General features: G+C 37.8%; 1 protein-coding gene across 1 annotated transcript in view; it reads left to right on the forward strand.

The window, feature by feature from the left end:
- The window catches only part of chd6 (chromodomain helicase DNA binding protein 6), a 189,323-nt gene that overhangs the window by 86,599 nt on the left and 82,177 nt on the right, over nucleotides 1-20,547 (forward strand). Inside the window, exons 4-5 of the mRNA XM_030135292.1 lie at nucleotides 1,355-2,015; nucleotides 8,591-8,723. Coding sequence (XP_029991152.1) covers nucleotides 1,355-2,015; nucleotides 8,591-8,723 — 794 coding nt within the window. The remainder of the gene's footprint in view (nucleotides 1-1,354; nucleotides 2,016-8,590; nucleotides 8,724-20,547) is intronic.

Consider the following 20,547-nt stretch of genomic DNA (forward strand, 5'->3'; position numbering starts at 1 on the left):
ATAACATTTCTTATTCCAGTCACATGGGTTTTTTTGGGAAAAAGTCCCTAGTATTCAGGAAGTGATGCATTTCATGTTTCAGTTTTATTCATTTTTTGGTGTTAGATAAAAGAACCACTCCATGCTGAGCAGGAGTTGTAGCATCTATTTTAAGTCCCCTGAGGTGCTTCACAATAGATGTGTACACAGTCCTTCATTTACTGGATTCGTGTAAAGCTCTTTGTGGGATCAGCAATGTGGCAGAGTAGCCGAGGAGATATTCAATCATTGATGTAAACCTGAACATGCCATAAACCTCCCTCAGTGGGAGCATGTCCTATTCATAATGCCGACGCACTGTGTCACCGCTCAACAGCTTGCATGGGGCAAGTAAAATGCCATGTCAGGCATCTGTGGTGGTGTAAACATACAGAATTATGCATTTGATGGAAATGGAAAATTAGTTAGCAGTACTTCGCTCTTTCATCTGTCAGTGTAGCTCATGAATTGAGTGAAAAGGGAAAATTATATAACAAACATTAAGCAACTAGTGATAATGGTTTTATGCCATAGTTTTTAGAGCATGCACTTTTAGTTTGAAGTATTTAACAGGAATTTCTAACAGCATTTATGTAAACAAAACCAATAACTCAACTGCATAGTACAAATTCATATTTACAGTTTACAAAGATAAGCTATAAACCAGTTATAAATAATAATAATTTAAAAAAAAAACTTTAGAGAGTACTTAAAGAAACTGAAAATTTTATAGACCAAAATCCCTACAGAGAGAAACTATAATCAAATTGGGCAATTCAAATAGTAAGAGTAGTTAAAAAGCTGAACACTGTTGAACAAAGTTGATAAACTATAAACACTGCAAATTTTACAGGGAAGAGCTCCAAATAAGCCTAAACCTCTGCAAATTAAAAAAAAATGTAATAAAAACAAGCTAAAAGCTCTATGGAGTGTCCAAGGAGATGATCAAAACACGGTAAAAGCAAAGATTTGGGTGAAGAGGACAAAGATGATGCTCGACTAAAACAATGATGACACTCCTCTCCTGACCCTGATATCATTTTATTGGTAGTTAAAGGATTCTGTCTTTTTTTATCACCATATCGTCGCTTCTCATATCCATCATTTCCAGTTAAAAGTCCACTGCAGAGCCATGAAATGCAACCCCGTGATATAATATTTCATAAAACTGAGGCAGCAGTGGCAGCTGCCACTGTAGAATATATGAAAAGGAAACACTGGTTTAGAACCTAGCAATCCAAGACCTAGATATTGAATGGATTGTGCAGAAGAATCAAGTGCTAATGATGAGTGGATTTTCTGACTCTTTTCTTTTCCGCTTTTTTTTTTCTTACAGATGTTCACTGGTCTCCTGAAGCACACACCACCTTCGGCCCCTGCTGCAACAGCCTCCTCCTCTGCCTTGGACCAAAACAGCAACTCACAAACCACAGTTCCCACAATCCCACGGGGACACCTGGTTGTGGGCCCCAAGGACCAGCTCCGCCTCCTCACCCCTGTGGGCAGTACGGCGATGTCCAATCACTGCACAGCGGCGGCGGTGAAGCACTCTGGAGGAGTGCCACGGCCTCCCTCATCCCTAAGTGAAGAAGATGATGGGGGTGGAGGAGGAGGAGGAGGCGGCGGCGGCGGCAGCAAGGTGAAGAAGAAACGAAAGAAAAAGGACAAGAGGGAGCGGGAGAGAGGGGGAGGGGAGGGGGAGGAAAGGGAAAGCGGCAAACCAAAGAAAAGGAAAGAGGACAAGGAGGCAGTGATTGCTCCGAGGAAGAGCAAGGAACCGAAGGATGGAAAAGACAGAAAGGAACGGAAGGAGCGCCAGCCCAAGCCCAAGGAGGGCAGGAAGGAAAGTGCGTCTCAGCTGAAAAATGTGACAGGAGGCGGGAGAATACCAGGTAGCGCTGTGGCCCTGGGGCCCACTGAGGCTCCTGTCAAGGTGCCCGGGAAAAGAGGACGAAAACCCAAGGTCAAGGTTCTGCCCCCTGTACCTCCATATAAAGGTATGGAATAACCCTGGGCTATGCTTTATGAGTGTGAGTGTGTGTGTGGGCTGGTTGACAGGTTTATGTAACTGTAAATTAAATGCATGTGGATCTTTTGAATATTAATGAGCAAAACAAACAAGATGTTTCAAGTTTCAAGATGTCATCAGGTCATTTATTTCAAGTTTTATATCATTTTATATCATTAAACAGGGGTCCCGTGGGGTCTTTAAAAGTCTTAAAAGTCTTGCAATTACAAATCTACATTTAATACCATAAAAAAGTCTTTAAAAGATATTAAATTTGATCTGGTAGATCTTAAGTTCTGTTGCCATAAACTTGTTGGCTGTATTGTGTTTGAATGTGTCTGTTAAATGGCCAAGCTCCGAAGAAAGTAACATTTGTCTACTCAGTTCCACCCGTTTCAACCCGACAGTTTATATTGATATAAGGGACCAATTTTTGCTAACTTTGCAATCCCTGGTGAGAAATGACAGAATGGTGAGAATCAAGGCATTGGAGTAAACAAATACATTTTCCTAAATTCGAGGAGTAACAAATTTTTGCCAGTATGGTTGTGAAATAGGCTGTGAAATGGGTTTTAAATTCTGTTCTAAGTAGTCTTAGAAAGGTCTTAAAAAGTATTAAATTTAACTTGTAGAAACCTGTAGGAACCCTTATAAAAGTATACTATAAATGTGTTAATTATAAAAACACACACATTAATTAGCTCCACTAGGATATTGTTGCAGATGCAGTGTCAAAAACTGAAGTAGCACTTTCTCTGCTTGGGTAGATACTTGTGTGAAAAAAGACTTAGGTAAAAGAATTGCTGATTTTTTTTTTTTTTTTTTACTGCAGTTAAAGTGAAGAAGTCCAGACTATGAAATACCTTCAAATATTGAAATCATCCTTCAGCATTCAGGGCATTTCTGGTGTCTGATGGTGAAATGAACCTCATGTCATATTAATATAAAATGGAAGCTCTTAAATAATATGAAGAGAATATTGACAACTAAAAGAATGACACTAATGATCAGCTTTAAATCAAATCACAAACAGTAAAGTGATATATCTATCTACCCCTGCCTGCCCCAGAGGATGGGAGTACATATACAAGGAATTCCGTCTGTCTGACATTTTTGTTCAAACAATTTCTCTGACACTGTTAACCCGATTCTTTTCAAATTAGACACACATAGTCATTACATTACATCAACAACAACATGGTTTAGATTTTGTATTTCATAGGCTTATGTAAAACTTGAGCTGTTACTTGAGGTGCTGATAGATACACAAGGTGATTTGCCAAAAAAAAAAAAAAAAATACAAAAGCTGGTTTTAGCCTTTACTTCCATAAAAAAAAACTCTTTTCTGAATCATACCATTTGAAACTCTTCCACTCATCAGCCACAGTTTGTCAAAGCCTTTGTCTAACATGTGCAGCAACATGTTCTTTCATACCTGGTGGTATTGTGTTGTTGTCTCCATCGTATATGGCTTTCAGTTGTTTCTTTACAAAGTTGTTTTACATCAGCGATTCTCACCTGGTGGGTTGTGACCTAAAAGTGGGTCACAAACCCTTTTTCAGTGGGTTGCAGGTCTTTGCCTGGGCAAAAAATAATGTTAAGAAACAAATCCTGTGCTTTACTTTACATGGAGCGAAGTCCTATCTATCCACACTTCCCAGTAGTAGGTGGTGGTAATGCGCTGTAATGCTAATTAACACCAGACATTTCACAGCTTAAAAGATGACCCAAAAGTTTCTATTCAAATCATGGCAAAATACAGGTGTGACACCGACTACATCAGCTATGATTTTACCTACATTTAGGACAAAGGAGGACAACAACCTCGGTGTGTTTTTTTCAGCCAGGCGTTCGCATCTGAAAGTATGAAACCGTCAAAACTGAAGCAGCGTTTGGAAACAAAACATCCTTCTCAAAGATAAGCCAGTTGAATACTTTCGAAGACAATTTCAAGATCTGAGGACATCACAAAAGTGGGTTACATCTTCGCGCTAAAAGCAAGAACAGGCACCCGGTGCATCCTACCGGGTGGTACATCATATTGCTAAGTTAAAGAAGCCCCACTCCATCGCAGAGGACCTTATCTTACCTGCAGCCATGGACATGATCAGAGGTGTTAGATCAATCCGCAGTGGAGAACCTGAAAACTATACCACTGTCAAATGACACTAAGTAGGTGAATTGAAGACATGTCAGATGACATCGAACAACAAACAGAGCAGGTTTACTTGTTGATGTGAGATGTGTGGGACGGAGATTTACAGGAACAATTTCTCTGTACAAGGGAGCTCCCTATTACTATGACTGCAGAGGACATTTTCAGTTCTCTGGACTTGGATTTGAGTTCAGTGGGCCTAAACTGGAGCATGTGCATCAGTATCACAAGTGATGGTGCCGCATCCATGACAAGCAAACAACTCTGGTGTCGTGAGGAGAATTTTTGAGAAAGCTCCTAATGCAACTTGGAACCATTCTTTTATGCATTGGGAGGCCCTGACAGCAAAGGATATGGTACCAGTGCTTTATGGTACATTAAAAGATGTCATCCAAGTGGTAAGCTACAGTAAACGGAGTGCAAAGAACACCCAATGTTTTCAAAAACTGTGCCAAGATCTTGGTAGTGACCATGTACAGGTGCTGAGGTACGATGGCTTTTGAGGGGAAAGGTATAATATGATGGCGCCCAGCTTGGCTGTGGCTGCATTGGCTCAAGTTAGCACCGGTGTTTTAATGAGTAACAACTAGGGATGCGAATTATCGATTAATCCATAAATCATTAGTTGGTTGACCTTATTGATTGATTAACGATTAATTGATAAGCGGTGATTTTCCTGAGGACCTGAATTTCTTTTTCAGTATGGTCTGTAAGAATAAAAGCTAAATATTGTTTATATGTTTCATGAAAAAAAAAAGTCATATTCCTTAATTACTGATTTATTAAACCATTGGATACAGTCAGTGTTTCCTGTGGAATTCATCTGTTGATGTGGCAGTGTGTAATGGGGGGGGGTGCATGCGCGTGCATTTTGTCGGTGTGTGTGTGGGGTACTCGGCCACATGCACGCAGTTCGGCTGGGGGATGCGTGCGTGCGTCACTTTCCGTCCTACTTATATTTATATTTATATTTATATAATTGTTTCCATCCCTAGTAACAACCCAGTCAATTTGCACAGTTTTACCGAGAATCAGCAACGGAGTTACTCCAAATTAGTATATGACCCTCAGGAAATACTAGACTTAGCAGAATTCAGCAGTTGTGGGCATGTAGACGGAACTACTCTGGACCTTCTACATAGCACCGGACCGCTATGTCAAATACATTCAGCGGCCTATGTAGCAGCGGAGCCTCATACCAGCAGTGTCCACCAGGAGAAGAGATTGAGACAGTGCGACAGAAAGTGGAAGAGGGGGTGTTGAGCGAGGCTAAAAGTAATTCAGAACGCCGCTCCCTTCTGTCCTGCTCGCCAACATTCGCTCCCTGGAGAACAAACTTCCCTTCTTTGCATTTTTTTTTATATTGACAGGCTGACCTTTCATTGTCCCCAAAGCATAAAAACTTTTTTTTGGTGATATTTCAAAGCTTTTTTCTACACATTTTACAGCATTCCCACTTTTATATTAAAATAGAAAATGCTGAATTGATACATATCTTGTTATTAACTCTGCTATGGTGTAAACTGAGGTGAATGACTAAAAAGAACAGGTGGTGAGCTGTTCATTCACAAAGGGTAGAACAGTAGATGTAAACATCCAAGTCTGGTTTCTGTCTGAATTTAAAAATGCTTTCCCCGGTCTGCCATTGTGATGTCTGTCACTATCGTTGATAAGATGGATAGATGGATAAATAGACTTTACTGATCCCAAACTGGGAAATTGTAGTGCAGCAACAGCATGGGACACAGTAAACATAGAGTACAAGAATAAGAAATAGAACGTAAGAGCAAACACACTATACATAATAAATTAGAAGCTTAAAAACAGAAATGGTTAAAAAAAAATCTGAACAATCAAATGGTAAGGTGCAACAAAAAACTGTAGTGTGTAAAGTAAAATGGAATTTTTTGGTAGGGAACAGGTGCATAAATAACATTTAATTTTTATCAATTTTACATAACATAAATTCTGTTGTGCTCTAATGAGCCAGAATTTACACCATTTTATTCCTAATTTATTTTGTTGATGTGGGAGAAAACCGGTAACATGTCCCATGTTGGAGAGGAACACTGTCTCTGAATCCAAGTGGCATCATATGAAATCCTTTCACAATACAGATGGATCACTTGACAAATGTGACTGAGCTGTGACATGAGGTCTGTGCTGCATCTAATTCACACAATCAGATGTGTGCATTTGTGTTTATCTGTGTTGACAAATATGAGAACATTCAAAATGTTGTGTCAGCAGGAGATCTTAGCGCTAAACTACAAGACAGATTCTATTCTTGAATGTCCTTAAATCATCATCAGGCGTGTTGGCATGAATGTACCTCATTACGGCGTGATTGTTGTATTCAATTACAGCCCAACTTGTGTGTGGGTGGCAGTAGCTGCATTCTTGTAAAGCTGAAGAACAGATTAGCTGGTTGGAATGAAAATAAGTGCATTTCTTTTGATCCCACTCCTCTTCACAACCTGTGATGAGGCTGTGTGATATGACCAAAATATCCTCAACTATGTCTTCAAATTTCTTGAGTAGAAATACAGTTAGGCCCAGAAATATTTGGACAGTAAGACAATTTTAATGATTTGGGCTCTGCCTGCCACCACATTGGATTGGAAATGAAACAATTTAGATGCAAATGAAGTGCAGATTTTCAGGTTTTAATTCGAGGGGTTGAACAAAAATATCCATTGAAACATTTAGGAATTGCCATCATTTTTAGACAAAGTCTTGTCATTTCAGGGGTTCAAAAATAATTGGACAAATTAACATTACCATGAATAAAAAGTTCATTTTTAATATTTTGTTGAGAATCCTTTGCAGGCAATGACTGTCTTAAGTCTAGAACCCATGGACATCACCAAGCGCTAAGTTTCCTCTTTTTTGATGCTTTGTAGGCCTTTACTGCAGGCGTCTTCAGCTGCAGCTTGTTTGTGGGTCTTTCTGCCTGAAGTTTGGTCTTAAGCAAGTGAAATGCATGTTCAATCAGGTTGAGATCTGGTGATTGAGTCTGCCACTGAAGAATGTTCCACTTCTTTGCCTTGAAAAATACAAAACAAAACGCCTGGTTTGCATTTGCAGTATGTTTTGGGTCATTGTCCGTCTGTACTGTGGAACCCTGTCCCATCAACTTTGCTGCATTTGGCTGAATCTGAGCAGAAAGCAGGGAGTGGGAATTCCATGTAGCAGCAGTGTGGCTGTCTCTCGGTGAGTGCTGAACCCAAACGTGGCCATTACCTCCATCTACCGACTATGCTCATTCTTTAAAACAACCCTGGTGGACTGTTTAATTTTACGTTGTAGTGATCTGGCTCGTTTTCTTGCCAAATCTGGGAGAAACTGCTTTCGCTTCCCATAATGCACTTCACAACAAAAATTCCGAAAAGGCCCGAGTGACGTTTCAGTTTGTTATGTAAACAAGTGGACTGTTTAAGATGAAGTCATCTTTGGAGTTGTTCACCGTGAGGGAAATGATTCAGGTGCGTAAGCACAGAAAGACTAATGGATGAGTAATAACTAGGTTATCACGGGTTTTGCACATTTGAAGAAAAATTTGTGATCAAAGTCATATGCTGCTTTAACCAGAAATTATAAAAGGTCATAAAACAAACATTCTAAAAAATGTAATCATTAATTCCAAAGATATATGTCACAATTGTTGTCTAAATGTTGATGATCATGTCAGGCTTTAATGTCCTAACTGTGGTTAAATGGCTCATGTGGAAGTTCAGAGTGTCAGATTTGATGAGCTTAGAGTCCCTCTTTTGTACGTCCTGTTGTTTAATTCAGCTGATTCCCACCCAGGCCAGGTTTCCCCTTGTTACAGTTTGATTGGCAGATGTGAATAAGCACTCCAGAATGTTGTTGTGGTCAGGTAGTGTTACTCACCGTGGAGCTGTTTGCTTGTGGTGAGACTGTGATCAGGCCTTCATCTTGTCTAACTACAGTACAGGTACAGGTGTACTTTTTAGGTTTTAGCTAAATGTCTCCTGTAGGATGGCGAGCACTGCAGACACAGATGCATCAGGGTTTCAGAGAGTCCCTAAAAAGTCTCAAGTCCAGTAATCTGAAGTGTAAAATGGTTATAAATTGAAAGTTCTTTTTGTCTTGCTTTAAATGTGTTTTGGGAAAGAAAATGATTGTTGTCACTGTAATCACCCTACCAAATAAAACTAAGAAGGATCCAATAACCACATCTGAAAAATGGCTATTTCTTAAAGGAATAAATGAATAATGTGTCTGTTATTGTTATATCAGGATCATCACCAGAAGTGCAAACTCTGATCTTTCTTCATATCCTGCATTTATAAAAATGTTTTTTTTTTTTTTAAGTCAAAACTGACAGTAGGTTTCAAAACACCTTTAATGTTCTTCTCTTTCCTCTCCTGTGCCTCCTCCGTCAGCACCTCCTTCTGCCCAGGGAGTCCCTACCAAGGGCCAGGGGCAGATCCATGCTGCCCACAGCAGGAGCCACAGCCCAGCCAACAGCAAGACTCTGGTCTCTTCAGCACCAAAGCAACGGGGCCGCAAACCCAGGTAAGACAGGAAGACGGATGATGGCTGGACCATGAGAAAAAACATACATTTCACTTTATCAATAGTTATGATAAAATCAAATCTTTTCTTTGAAGTTTATTTATTTATTTATTTTTTGGGCCCGAATAAAAGTTGAAGTTATTTGTGTTTTTTAAAAAACACAAGCAAAACAACGCAAAATGAAGACAGTGATAAAGATGCAAACAACAAAATTGGTGTCAAGGATTTAACAAAACAAACCTGTTTGTGATTTTACTACATTTCATTTTTTACATTTTGTTATAATGTTTTGCAGTATAATTTAGTGCAATATAAAATGATATTACAATGAATATAAGTATTTCAGATTATTATCAAGTGATTTCGAACAATGTAAAATGAAAAAAAAAAGATTCCTTGACGTGGATCCTGATAAAGATGCCAAGGCAGCGGTAAATCTGTCAAGCCCTTAAAGATCATTATGGCTATAGATATTTCATTTTAGGTTTAAATACTGCTGTATATGGGAAATAAAAAAAAAATATATAGGGAAGATTCCAACATTTCATAGACTTTGTATACCGTATGTGAATCCATTGTTTTATGTGCTGCTGGTTGAAGTCTAGATGGTCTAATTAGCACAGCTCAACATTAGTAATACCTCCTCTGTATTTGTCATGTTCGTTATTACTGACTTTCTTCTTCTGTCAAAACACTCTAGTCTTCTTCTTGGTATTTAGCCAGTATGTTAATTCAGAGTGGCGTCCTCTGGTGGATTGATTGAAACACTCATTTAACGCAGTGGATGTATGGAAATATAAATGCGGTGATGTTTACTCCATTTGAAATGCATGCATCTGTTTTTGTGTGTACATAGAGCATAAATGAGCCCTTGAACTTACTTAAAACTTTTAGTTGCCTGTTTACAAGTAACTAAAATCTCACTTCACTTCTTGCTCAGCTGTGTCTATCTCCTGGATGGGGCTATGCTGACATTAATACATTTAGTTTACTCATCTTCCTTATTTATCTTCCTTTTAGCAGGACAGCGCAGAAAACAAGGCTGACAACTTAAATATGAAGATGTGTAACATGTAATGTAAAAGCTTTATCATACTGTACATCAACATTATCTGTAAAGGTCCAGTGTTGTATAAAATGGGTACTAGCAATAACAATTAGCCAACATGCTAGTTGTAGCCAAATAGTATCGTCATTGGAAGTAACTTCACCTCTCAACTCTCCCACTTCCTCTGCTCTGTATCATACATGTCAAGTGGAAGAATGACAGATAAATGTATACTTGGGGTTTGGATCCATTAGAACAGTAAAGGACCCAATTTGAAACGAGTTAGTGGATGTAGACTGAAGTATTGGACTGGGCCTAACAAGCAGAATGATATATACATTTTCTGTGTCAGGCTGTAAACATGCAAACATTTCAAGCTCCACATTTTAACAGTCATTTTTGGAGCCTTGACAATTACTTGTCATATTAAAAACTATAAAGAATAAACATTTTGTTCATAGAAACGGGCTACTGCAGAAGTCCGACAAATGATTTAATGGCTGTATAACAACTTTGTGACCGACACTAAATCTGTTATTTATTAATGGAATTGATGCTTTAACAGAGTAACACATGTAAACTACAAAATAAGTATTTAATTTAAAGTCAGGACAAGCTGTGAATATGGTAAATATTGCACATTACACCATAAACACTTCAGAAAAGTACTTATATAAGAAGTTACCGCAAACTTTCTTACCTTGCTGTACCTTCATAGTGCTATTTGATGTTGATATTCCAAATTACAGCTGATGTAATCCCACTAATAATAGTTAATAAATAAGTAATTAGAACTGCAGCTATCAATTATTTTTGTAATCAGTGAATCTATTGATTATTTTCTTCAATTCGATTAAACAGTTATTTGACTAGGTGAAAAAAACAGTAAAAATGTGAAAAAGACATGTCTGAAAATGACAACATGTCCTTTATTCCAGAACCAGCTGAAACAACAACCACGGAAATTATGAAAGGAAAAGGATATCTAAAATTGATCTATATACAGAGTTCCCGCGGGGTCTTAAAAAGCCTTAAAAGTCTTTAATTTACAAATCTGCATTTAATACCTTAAAAAAGTCTTTAAAAGTAATTGAAATTAATATGGTAGGTCTTAAGTTATGTTATCATAAACTTGTTTGCTGTATTGTGTTTAAATGTGTCTGTTAAATGTCCAAGCTGCAAAGAAAGTACCGTTGGTCGACTCAGTTCCACCCATTCCAACCCCACAATTGATATTGAAATTAGGGACCAATTATTGCTAACTTGGCAGCCACCGGTGAAAAATGATCACAGAACGTTCAGCCCAACACACTGTAGCTGTTAGTCGCTGAAGAAAGCTGACTTTGTATGGTCATGAAATAGGCTGGGAAATGGACATTGAATTCTGTTCTAAGTAGTCTTATAAAAAGGTCTTAAAAAGTCTTAAATTTAACTTTCACCCTGTATCTATATAAACAGGGGTGGGAATCGAGAACTGGTTCTTTTTTGAGAACCGGATCCCAGTAGCTCGATTCCTTGGAATCGTTTGCCTGCCTGCTTAACGATTCTGCTTATCGATTCCACCTTCATTGTGCATATGTGATGATGTCACGCGTACGCTGCATTGTTTTGGTCAGAACGGAGCCAACATGGCGTTAAGGATGAAACGCTCCAAAAAGACGACACCAGGGCAACTTGTAACACTTGCAAAGCTTCCATTTCTTCAGAAGGGTGGAATCCCTCCAATATGCTCAAACATTTGCCCACAGCATTTGATTAATATACAGGAATGTCACGTATTTGTTGTGCTACTTAGCGGCGCTTGTGAATCTAGCAGCAGAGTGAACACCAGGCCATCATCTGGGCCCGGTTCCGGTGTGGGCAACAAACGTCCTGCCCCCTCAAATACAAGTTTCTGAAGGTAGGGAGAAGGAAACAAGGTGCACAACAACGGTAGATGAGACGAGCCGAGCCACGCAAGTTTCACGCAGCGGAAGTGTGGCAATAGAGGAATTAGTAAAGCATCTTAAGTTCCGCTTTCACTGTACACCCCCCACCCCTGAACGGGGCCCAGCGTCATTTGTTATTATTATGTGTGCATACTGTATATGTTATATTTTCTGTGCAGAGATGGAAATACAAAAGACAATTAATGCAAACACACCCGTCTGTGCTCTTTTATTCCCTCACCCAATGAGAATTGATAAGAGAATTGATAAGGAATCGGATCAATAAGCAAAATTGATCATGGAATTTGAATTGTTAAATTCTTATCGATTCCCATCCCTATATATAAACAAGTCAAATGACCTCTGTAAAGAAGAATAGAAATGTAGTGCACTGCAGTCTTCAACACATTTGTGTACAACTTAATAACTCACTAACAACTTAAGATCTGTGTGGAACACAAGAGTATTACCAATGTTTAGTGGCAGCGAAATTAAGGAAACGAAGCTTTTATTCAGGAAAATTGTAATTGAATGTTCTTTTTTAATTGTTTTGATTCAATTAATTGATCAATTGTTTCAGCTCTATAAGTAATTAATAAAGATGATATGCAAAATAAAACTATTGAGTGATATTTGGAGTGAACTATGGCTTTTGAGAGACCTTCCAGTCTGGATGTTTCCAGTGTGCTTTTTAGGTTTTTTAAATCAGCGTATGAGGTTGCCTTCCTTTCTGGGAGACTGCACCGGCTCAAACCTCTGTGTCATTTCAACTGAAAGAAAGACAGAAAAAAAATTCTGTATTTCTTTTTTCTCTCCAAACGAGCGCTCTCATGCCCTCCTTTCTTTTCCTTTGTACTTTGCTCTTTATGCATCTCCCTAATTTTATTTTGTTTATTTTTTATTTATTTTTTGTCTTTTTAGCCTTTTCCTGTCAGTCTTTTTTTTATCTTTATCTTTTTTTTTTTTTTTTTTTTTACAAACTTTTTTCTCACTTAGTCTTTCAATTCATCAAACCACTTGGGAAAAGCTGAGTGTCTTCTTAGAAATGGGAACATAAACAGAGAGGCACAAAGACATTTGGACAATAACTGTGACTCTGCTGAAGTTAAAAGGGTATATAATTGAATTGTACTGCCTGGGAAATAATTAAGCTTGTCTTTATAAAACTAATTTTTACTGAACTCTCTTTATTACCTCCGCCAAGGAGGTTATGTTTTTGCCGGCATTGGTTTGTCTGTCTGTCTCTTTGTCTGTGTATCTGTCTGTCTGTCCATGTGCAAGATAACTGAAAAAGTTATGGACGGATTTGGATGAAAATTTCAGGAAATGTTGATACTGGCACAAGGAACAAATGAACAAATTTTGGTGGTGATTGGGCGGGCACTGATCTGCCTTGGCGGAGGTCTCTCCGAGTGCTTTTTTAGTTTCCTTCTGTGTTTGAAAAAATGACAGCAAATATTTGCATTGACTACAGTCGACTCTAGCCACTTTTTCCACCCTTTAGTTGGTTAAAATTCATCAGTAAATCTGGTTTTAAATAAAACTGCAATAGAAGTAACACTAAAGAAACTGGATTAACAAAGTATTATAATTTGAGTTATAATCAAAACTTTCCATCATTTTACATGATGCTCTCATCACTAGTAGAGAAAAAAAATATACAATACAATTAATAATTGATACATTCTGATTTCTAAATTATATTTCTGATGAGAAGATCAATGAAACAACATTAATGTCACCTCAGGGAAATTTGGCTTGGGTAATAAAGCTGCTATGAAATATATAAACATAAACACTTAAATACCAGCATAGCCATGAGACGGTAATACACCAGACACAACAGTTCATCCAAATACATCTAATCCACTGATGTTCAGACCTGCTCATTCAGTATATTCAGGTTCATCTGATGGACATATGATGTTACTGAACCTACACCTGACCAACTGAAGCATCCCCAGATGATAACACTGCCCCCACAGGCTTGTACTATAGGCACTAGGCATGATGGGTAATCACTTCATCCACCTCTCTTCTCACCCTGATGCGCCCATCACTCTGGAACACACATGACCTTTTCCCATGGCTCTACAATCTTTTTTCTGCTAATGATCCTCAGTGATACATGCTTTCTTTAAGGCTACACAGCTGCTTATTCCCAGTCTGTTGAGTTCTCTTTGTATTGTACAAATGCCTTGACTTTAACTATTAGATGTAACTGTAAATTTCAATGTTGATTTTTTTATATACACTCTGATTTCTCAAAACTTTTAAGTGATCCTTGATCATGCTTGTTTAAATTATTTTTTTTTTTACCACTTCTCTTCATCAAATATGGTGGTTCATCACTATCCTTCCAGGTTTTATTAATGCCTTGGGCTTTTTTAACTCAATTTTAATGGTGTAACTAGGGCTGGGCGATAAAACAATAACGATATATATCGTAAAATAACTTTTCCTGAATTGAAATATGAGATATGCTTGATACAATTTCAGTAGAATTCATTTGTCCATGGTTTGACAGATGTAAGAACAGCCAATCATACTTAAGTAGCACCAAACCTATCATGCTAAAGGCCACTTCAAGTTAGGTTGACACACAGCACAGGCGCAAGATCAGCCGCAGCACACACGCTAATGTTTGGGCTACAGCGGGAGGTAATGAGTGTTCCCTCGGGAGAAAACTTGGGTGACTGGGTTACTGAAAAGTAGGGGTGTAATGGTGCACTCTTTACTGAACTGTTTCCGTTGGGGCCTTCAATACAATATGGAGGTGTACTGAATGAATACATGTAGCCTATGTGAAGAACGCAAACACTCACCTTTCCACACGAACCTTTTTGGAATGACTGTTTTATTATTTGGAGTTGACCAAAAAGTTTAATGGTCTGTTTTGTTTGTGTAACTTATGAGTAACAGAAAACTTAAGCTTGACAAAAATAGTGATTTGATTTATGTCGTGATACATTTCGATATTGTCTGATATGAAAAAAAAAAAAAAAATTGTGATATGATTTTTTTCCCATATTGCCCAGCCCTAGGTGCAACTTTTCCACAACCACTGGATATGTCATTTGACTTGGTTGTTTAAGAAATGAGAAGCTACTCGTTGCATCAGTCAGAGTTTAAGAGCTTATTGCAACTGAAACACTATAATCACTGCATTAAATCTTTTTTGGCCAGACTATGTATTTCTTACTGATTTTTGCAAAGCTTGAAGTTAGGAGAGAAATGAAAGACGGAGTAGAGTGATTATGAGAAAAATATGAGAAAAGGAGCCATCAGTCAAAAGTTAGTGCTAAGAAGAATTTTATGGCACTGAAAGTGAGATGGGGAGGGAAGGAAAAACCGTCAGAAATAGTGTGAGCAAATGGAAGTGAGAGAGAGAGAGAGAGAGAGGAGATGAGTCACTGATGAGAAGTTAACAAGAGAAACAGCTGACTGATGAACAGAAGAGGCTGAGTGTGACAGACGAGGATGGAGAGACATGGAGATGACAATCAGATGCAAGACTACAAGGTTAAGTAAGGATAAAAAAAAAAAAAAGGATAAAGGATTTTTATCTGAAGAGTTTTTTAAATGAATTAATAGTTGTTTTTCAAGATTCATTTGGAACAATAACAAAACCTCGGATCAGCCTAATGACCCTTATGAAGCCTGAAGCCATGGGAGGTCTTGGTTTTCCCAACCTCCAGTATTACTTCTGGGCAGCCCAAATAAGGAATCTGATTTCATGGTCAATGGGGAGAAAAGAATCCTTGTGGGTCCAGATGGAATCAAAACCATTCGAACCCCTGCCTCTTATCTCCCTATTTATAAATCACTTTGAAAAAATAAAAAAAATATGGACAAATGTTCCTCTGTAACCAATACCTTGAAAACTTGTAAAGACTGTTGGGAAAAAAAAATGGAATCACCTCCTGTACCTCTACAGGGTGGGGAAGCAAAATTTACAATGAACATTTAGTTGTTTTTTCTCAGCAGGCACTACGTCAGTTGTTTTGAAACCAAACATATATTGATGTCATAATCATACCTAACACTATTATCCATACCTTTTCAGAAACTTTTGCCCATATGAGTAATCAGGAAAGCAAACGTCAAAGAGTGTGTGATTTGCTGAATGCACTCGTCACACCAAAGGAGATTTCAAAAATAGTTGGAGTGTCCATAAAGACTGTTTATAATGGAAAGAAGAGAATGACTATGAGCAAAACTATTACAAGAAAGTCTGGAAGATACTATTAAAGAAGAATGGGAGAAGTTGTCACCCGAATATTTGAGGAACACTTGCGCAAGTTTCAGGAAGCGTGTGAAGGCAGTTATTGAGAAAGAAGGAGGACACATAGAATAAAAACATTTTCTATTATGTCAATTTTCTTGTGGCAAATAAATTCTCATGACTTTCAATAAACTAATTGGTCATACACTGTCTTTCAATCTCTGCCTCAAAATATTGAAAGTTTTGCTTCCCCGCCCTGTATACACTCCCCGCTTTTTCAAAATCCATACCTAAACACTCAAATCACTTGGGTTAATACATGTCAATGGACAAACTCTGGTTTAATACAATTCAAAGACTTATTAAATTTGAACATGCGGTTAAAATCATTCATAGATCTAAGATCGGAATTCAACATCTCCAATAAACACTTTTTAAAATATTTACAAATTCGGAGCACCACAAATAGTCTCATTAAGGAAAAGAAGTTACGCTTGGATTATCTGAATTGGAGGATTTTGCTATCCTCAGACATGATAAAAGGAAAGACTAGTGAATCTTATAATATTCTGACAAGAGATGACCAATCTTCTTTACAACTGTTAAAGAAGATTTGGAGAAGGAGTTAGGCAGAACATTAGAAGATAATGCCTGGTTAAACATCTGTGAAAGAATTCATTTTCCTTTTACAAGTAATAAAATTAAGGAAGCCAATTTTAAATTCATCCACAAACTCTACCTAACTCCAATAAAAATGCATAGTATATCAAGGGATATCTCATCAGTGTGCCATAGATGCAAAAAGAGGGAAGGGACATTCATGCACATGTTCTGGGACTGCGACCTTTTAAAAAGTTATTGGAGCTCAATTCACTCTTTCACTCAATCAGTCTTGGACTTACAATTTGATGTAAGCAGCAGTTTATATTTACTAAATGACACATATAATTTACAGTTAGATCATAAAAAATGCAGGATACTAATTTTGATTACTTACTTTGCAAAGAAATGTATACTTTTATTTTGGAAGAAGGACTCCCCTCCATCTTTTAAGATTTTCCATAATCAGTTGTCTTCTTTTTTACCTTTAGAAAAACTGACTTTGGATAAATATAATCGTGGCCATCTCTTCAGTGAATTTTGGTTGCCTTTACTTACTGGTATGGAGAAAGTTTGAGTTTGTACGTCATGAATACTGCGCTATTACTGCTATTTATGTTACAGCATGCATCACTATGCTCATGCTTATGATGTTACCCGTATTACTGTTATTGTGATGATGATGATGATGATGATGATGTTTATTATTATTATTATTTATTTTATTTTTTTTTATATTCAGACTTTTATGTTTTTGGCCTGTTACTTTTGAGTGTGTTTAGTTTGTTTATTCCTTTAGGGGTGGGAGGTGGGAAGAGTGCACAAAGGAGAATTGCGAAAAGTAAGACCCAGTATCACTATGTTTATACTGTATCTGGATGATTTTCTTTTGTGAAATAAAAATATATTAAAAAAAAAAAGGATAAAAAAACAACAGAGGTAATAGTGATGTCAAAGAGACAGAGTCCATGTGAAAGTGGAGAGCAAATGAAAAGGTGAGGGGGTCATTTCTAGATCAGCCTCAGTTTATCAGGTCAGATTTGGTTCAGATATGTGTTGTTTCTGTGGCTCAGAATACACTCAGGCTGGATGGTCAGATGAACATTTGTCAGCTTCCATTCTCTACTGCCCGTAAAGTTCAGCAGTCATTATTAGCAATTTTCTACTCATTTGGTGAACAGAACTTCCAAAGGCCTGACGGTTCCACTCATGAGCAGACTAATAATTGAAATGTAATTTGTACCTAATTTAAAGGAGTTATATTTTGCTTTTTTAAAATGGAATTACGCATTTTAAAACATTTCCCTGTGGTCTACATAAACTGTAAATGCTATGATTGGCACACACTGTGTTTATAGAAGTAACACTCCTGGGACGCAGAATTGTGATGTTTGTTGCATTTCAGTTATGTAAAGGTCAGATAAATTCGACCTGGCTGTTCAGACTGAAGTCTCATTGCAAAATATCAGATATGTATCGGGACCATTATTTACATATGAAAGTGGCCTGGGTCAGATTTGAAAAAATTGGATTTGTGCTGTTCAAACTGTCTTTCACAGATCGGATACAGGTCACATATGGACAAACAATTGGATTTGAGCCACATTTGTCTGCAGTCTGAATGTAGCCTAAGTTTAACTAGACTGGTTTTATTCATGAAAACTTTTCATCCCTCATCCAAGAGACTTCATCAGTTCTGTTTGCTGTTGGAGGAAAGCAGACTTATAAACCCATTTGGGGAGTGGTCTGTGAAGGTTGTTTTTCCCATATTGCGTAGCTTGTATTGAGTTACAGAAATTCATAAAGGCTTTCATGAATGTTGGGTTTTTGCCAAAAAGTTTACACTCTTCAGATTCATACCAAATACTTATTGGTATGGTGTTGCAAAAATTATGTATTGAAATTTTCACCTTAATATGTCTATGTGTGGTAGAGCACTAGCTTAGCATGCGAGAGGTAGGGGGATCGATGCCTAGCATATAAACCTATCTTAAGATAGCCTGTGTGTCGTGATTACTTTAGCTCACTGGATAGTTAGACACTAGCATCATAGTTATAAAGTTTTCATCCATCTCCATTTATCAAGCCACCAGACTAACATTACCTATCACTGACTAGAACTAACACATACAACGCTAGTTTGATAGCCTGTAATGGAGCTGGTTGAAGACTATATTTGCAAGTCTCTAGCTGTAACAAGTCTAGGTAGTGGGCTAGTGCTCACTAACTATACCCGAAGCCATTGTGGGGATGTAATCATTAGTGGCATGTCTGTAGCCTGTATGGCTTTGGGTTAAATACCGATCTTTGAGAATTAAGTCTTGATTGATTGATTGATTGATGTATTTATTTTGAAAATGAATCTCAAACAGAAGAAAATAAATAAAACACTTAAATATAAGACATATAATACATATTCGAAAAGGAGTGAGGAGAAGTACAGCTTATAAACTCCCACCCCTTCTCCTTATATAATTAATAACAATAATAACCTTCCTAGTCTAAGCAGATCTATACTATGTACCATAATTTGACTGATACTTACTACTAAATAATTTGGTTTCCGGCCTTATATTATTATGACCAAATATAATATGATTTACATAAATACATAATACAATAACATATATGTAAATACATATTCATACATAGATCCATACACCCACACATATACACATACATATACACACACACACATACACACCTATACATACATATACACACACATACCACATAAGTCTTTTGTGCTTGTCTGATGAATTGATTAGTTATTAAAATAATCTGCAGATTAATTGATTATTACTATTATCGTTCATTGCAGTCCTGCTGGCCAGAATTGTGACATTGCTGTCTGAGTCTTGGCCTGAGTCGCAGGCTGTCTTGTGTTGAACCATGTGTTTATGGAGGGGTTGCTTGGTTTCCCCACTGTATAGGTTAGTGTGCTCCTCACTGCATTGAACAGCTTACACAATATCAAACTGCCTCTCCCTAGGCAGTTGATCCTTGGGGTGTACCAGAGCCTGTCTCAGGGTGTTAGTGGATTTAGCGTTTACCTGGATATTGTGTTGGTTAAAAATCTTTGGGAATTTCTCAGACTTCAGTCATGTAAAGGAATGATGATACATTTTCTTTGTTCCAGCTTTTCCTTTCTGTTGTCTCTGGGTTCTTGGTGCCTTAGTTTGGTTTTGAGGAAGGTCCAGCCAGGGTAGCCACAGATCTTCAGCGCTTCTCTGATCTGTTGTTCTTCCTTCCTCTTCCCTTTGGTCTCTGTAGGGATTTCCTTTGCTCTGTTATAGAGAATTCTGTTGACTCCCAGTTTGTGTTCCAGTGGGTGGTGAGAATCAAATAGGAGATACTGGTCCATGTGGGTTGGTTTCCTGTAAACGTCTATAGTTAAACCTCTCTCGCTGTTGATATGGATATTGCAGTCCAGGAAAGGCAGGCTGTTGTCATGGATATCTTTCTATGTGAAGTTGATGTTTCGTCCACAGAATTTATGTTTGTGGTGAAGGTGTCCAGGTCTCCTTTTCTCATCTTGACCTAGGTGTCATCTTTCTTCACTTGGAAAAAAAAAGACACTCCTTTGAAGACAGAAATGTAGGAATATTGGCCACGGAAGACAAGTGATGGTGGTCTCAGACACTACTTGTCTACACTACGGTCAACGTGGGCCTTTCTGTGTTGAGTTTGCATGTTCTCCCCATGTCTATGTGGGTTGTCTCCAGGTACGACATACACCTTAATAGGTTAACTGGTCTGAATTGATTGATCTCTAATTGCCTGTAAGTGTGAATGTGACAGTCAATGGTTGTCAGCCCAGTGATGAACTGGTGACACATCCAGAGTTCACCCTACCTTTGCCCATTGGTAGCCAGGATAAGCTGTGGCACTCCCACGACCTTCACAAAGACTAAGCAGGTCAGAAATTGGATGGATGGATGTTTCGCGTTTGTCAAACCCAAAATATAATTTTGCTTTCAAGCCAGGACACAGATTTAGAAAATAACATCATCAATTACCTTA

This window comes from Sphaeramia orbicularis, chromosome 5 (genome assembly GCF_902148855.1).
Source record: "Sphaeramia orbicularis chromosome 5, fSphaOr1.1, whole genome shotgun sequence".
Taxonomy (NCBI): domain Eukaryota; kingdom Metazoa; phylum Chordata; class Actinopteri; order Kurtiformes; family Apogonidae; genus Sphaeramia; species Sphaeramia orbicularis.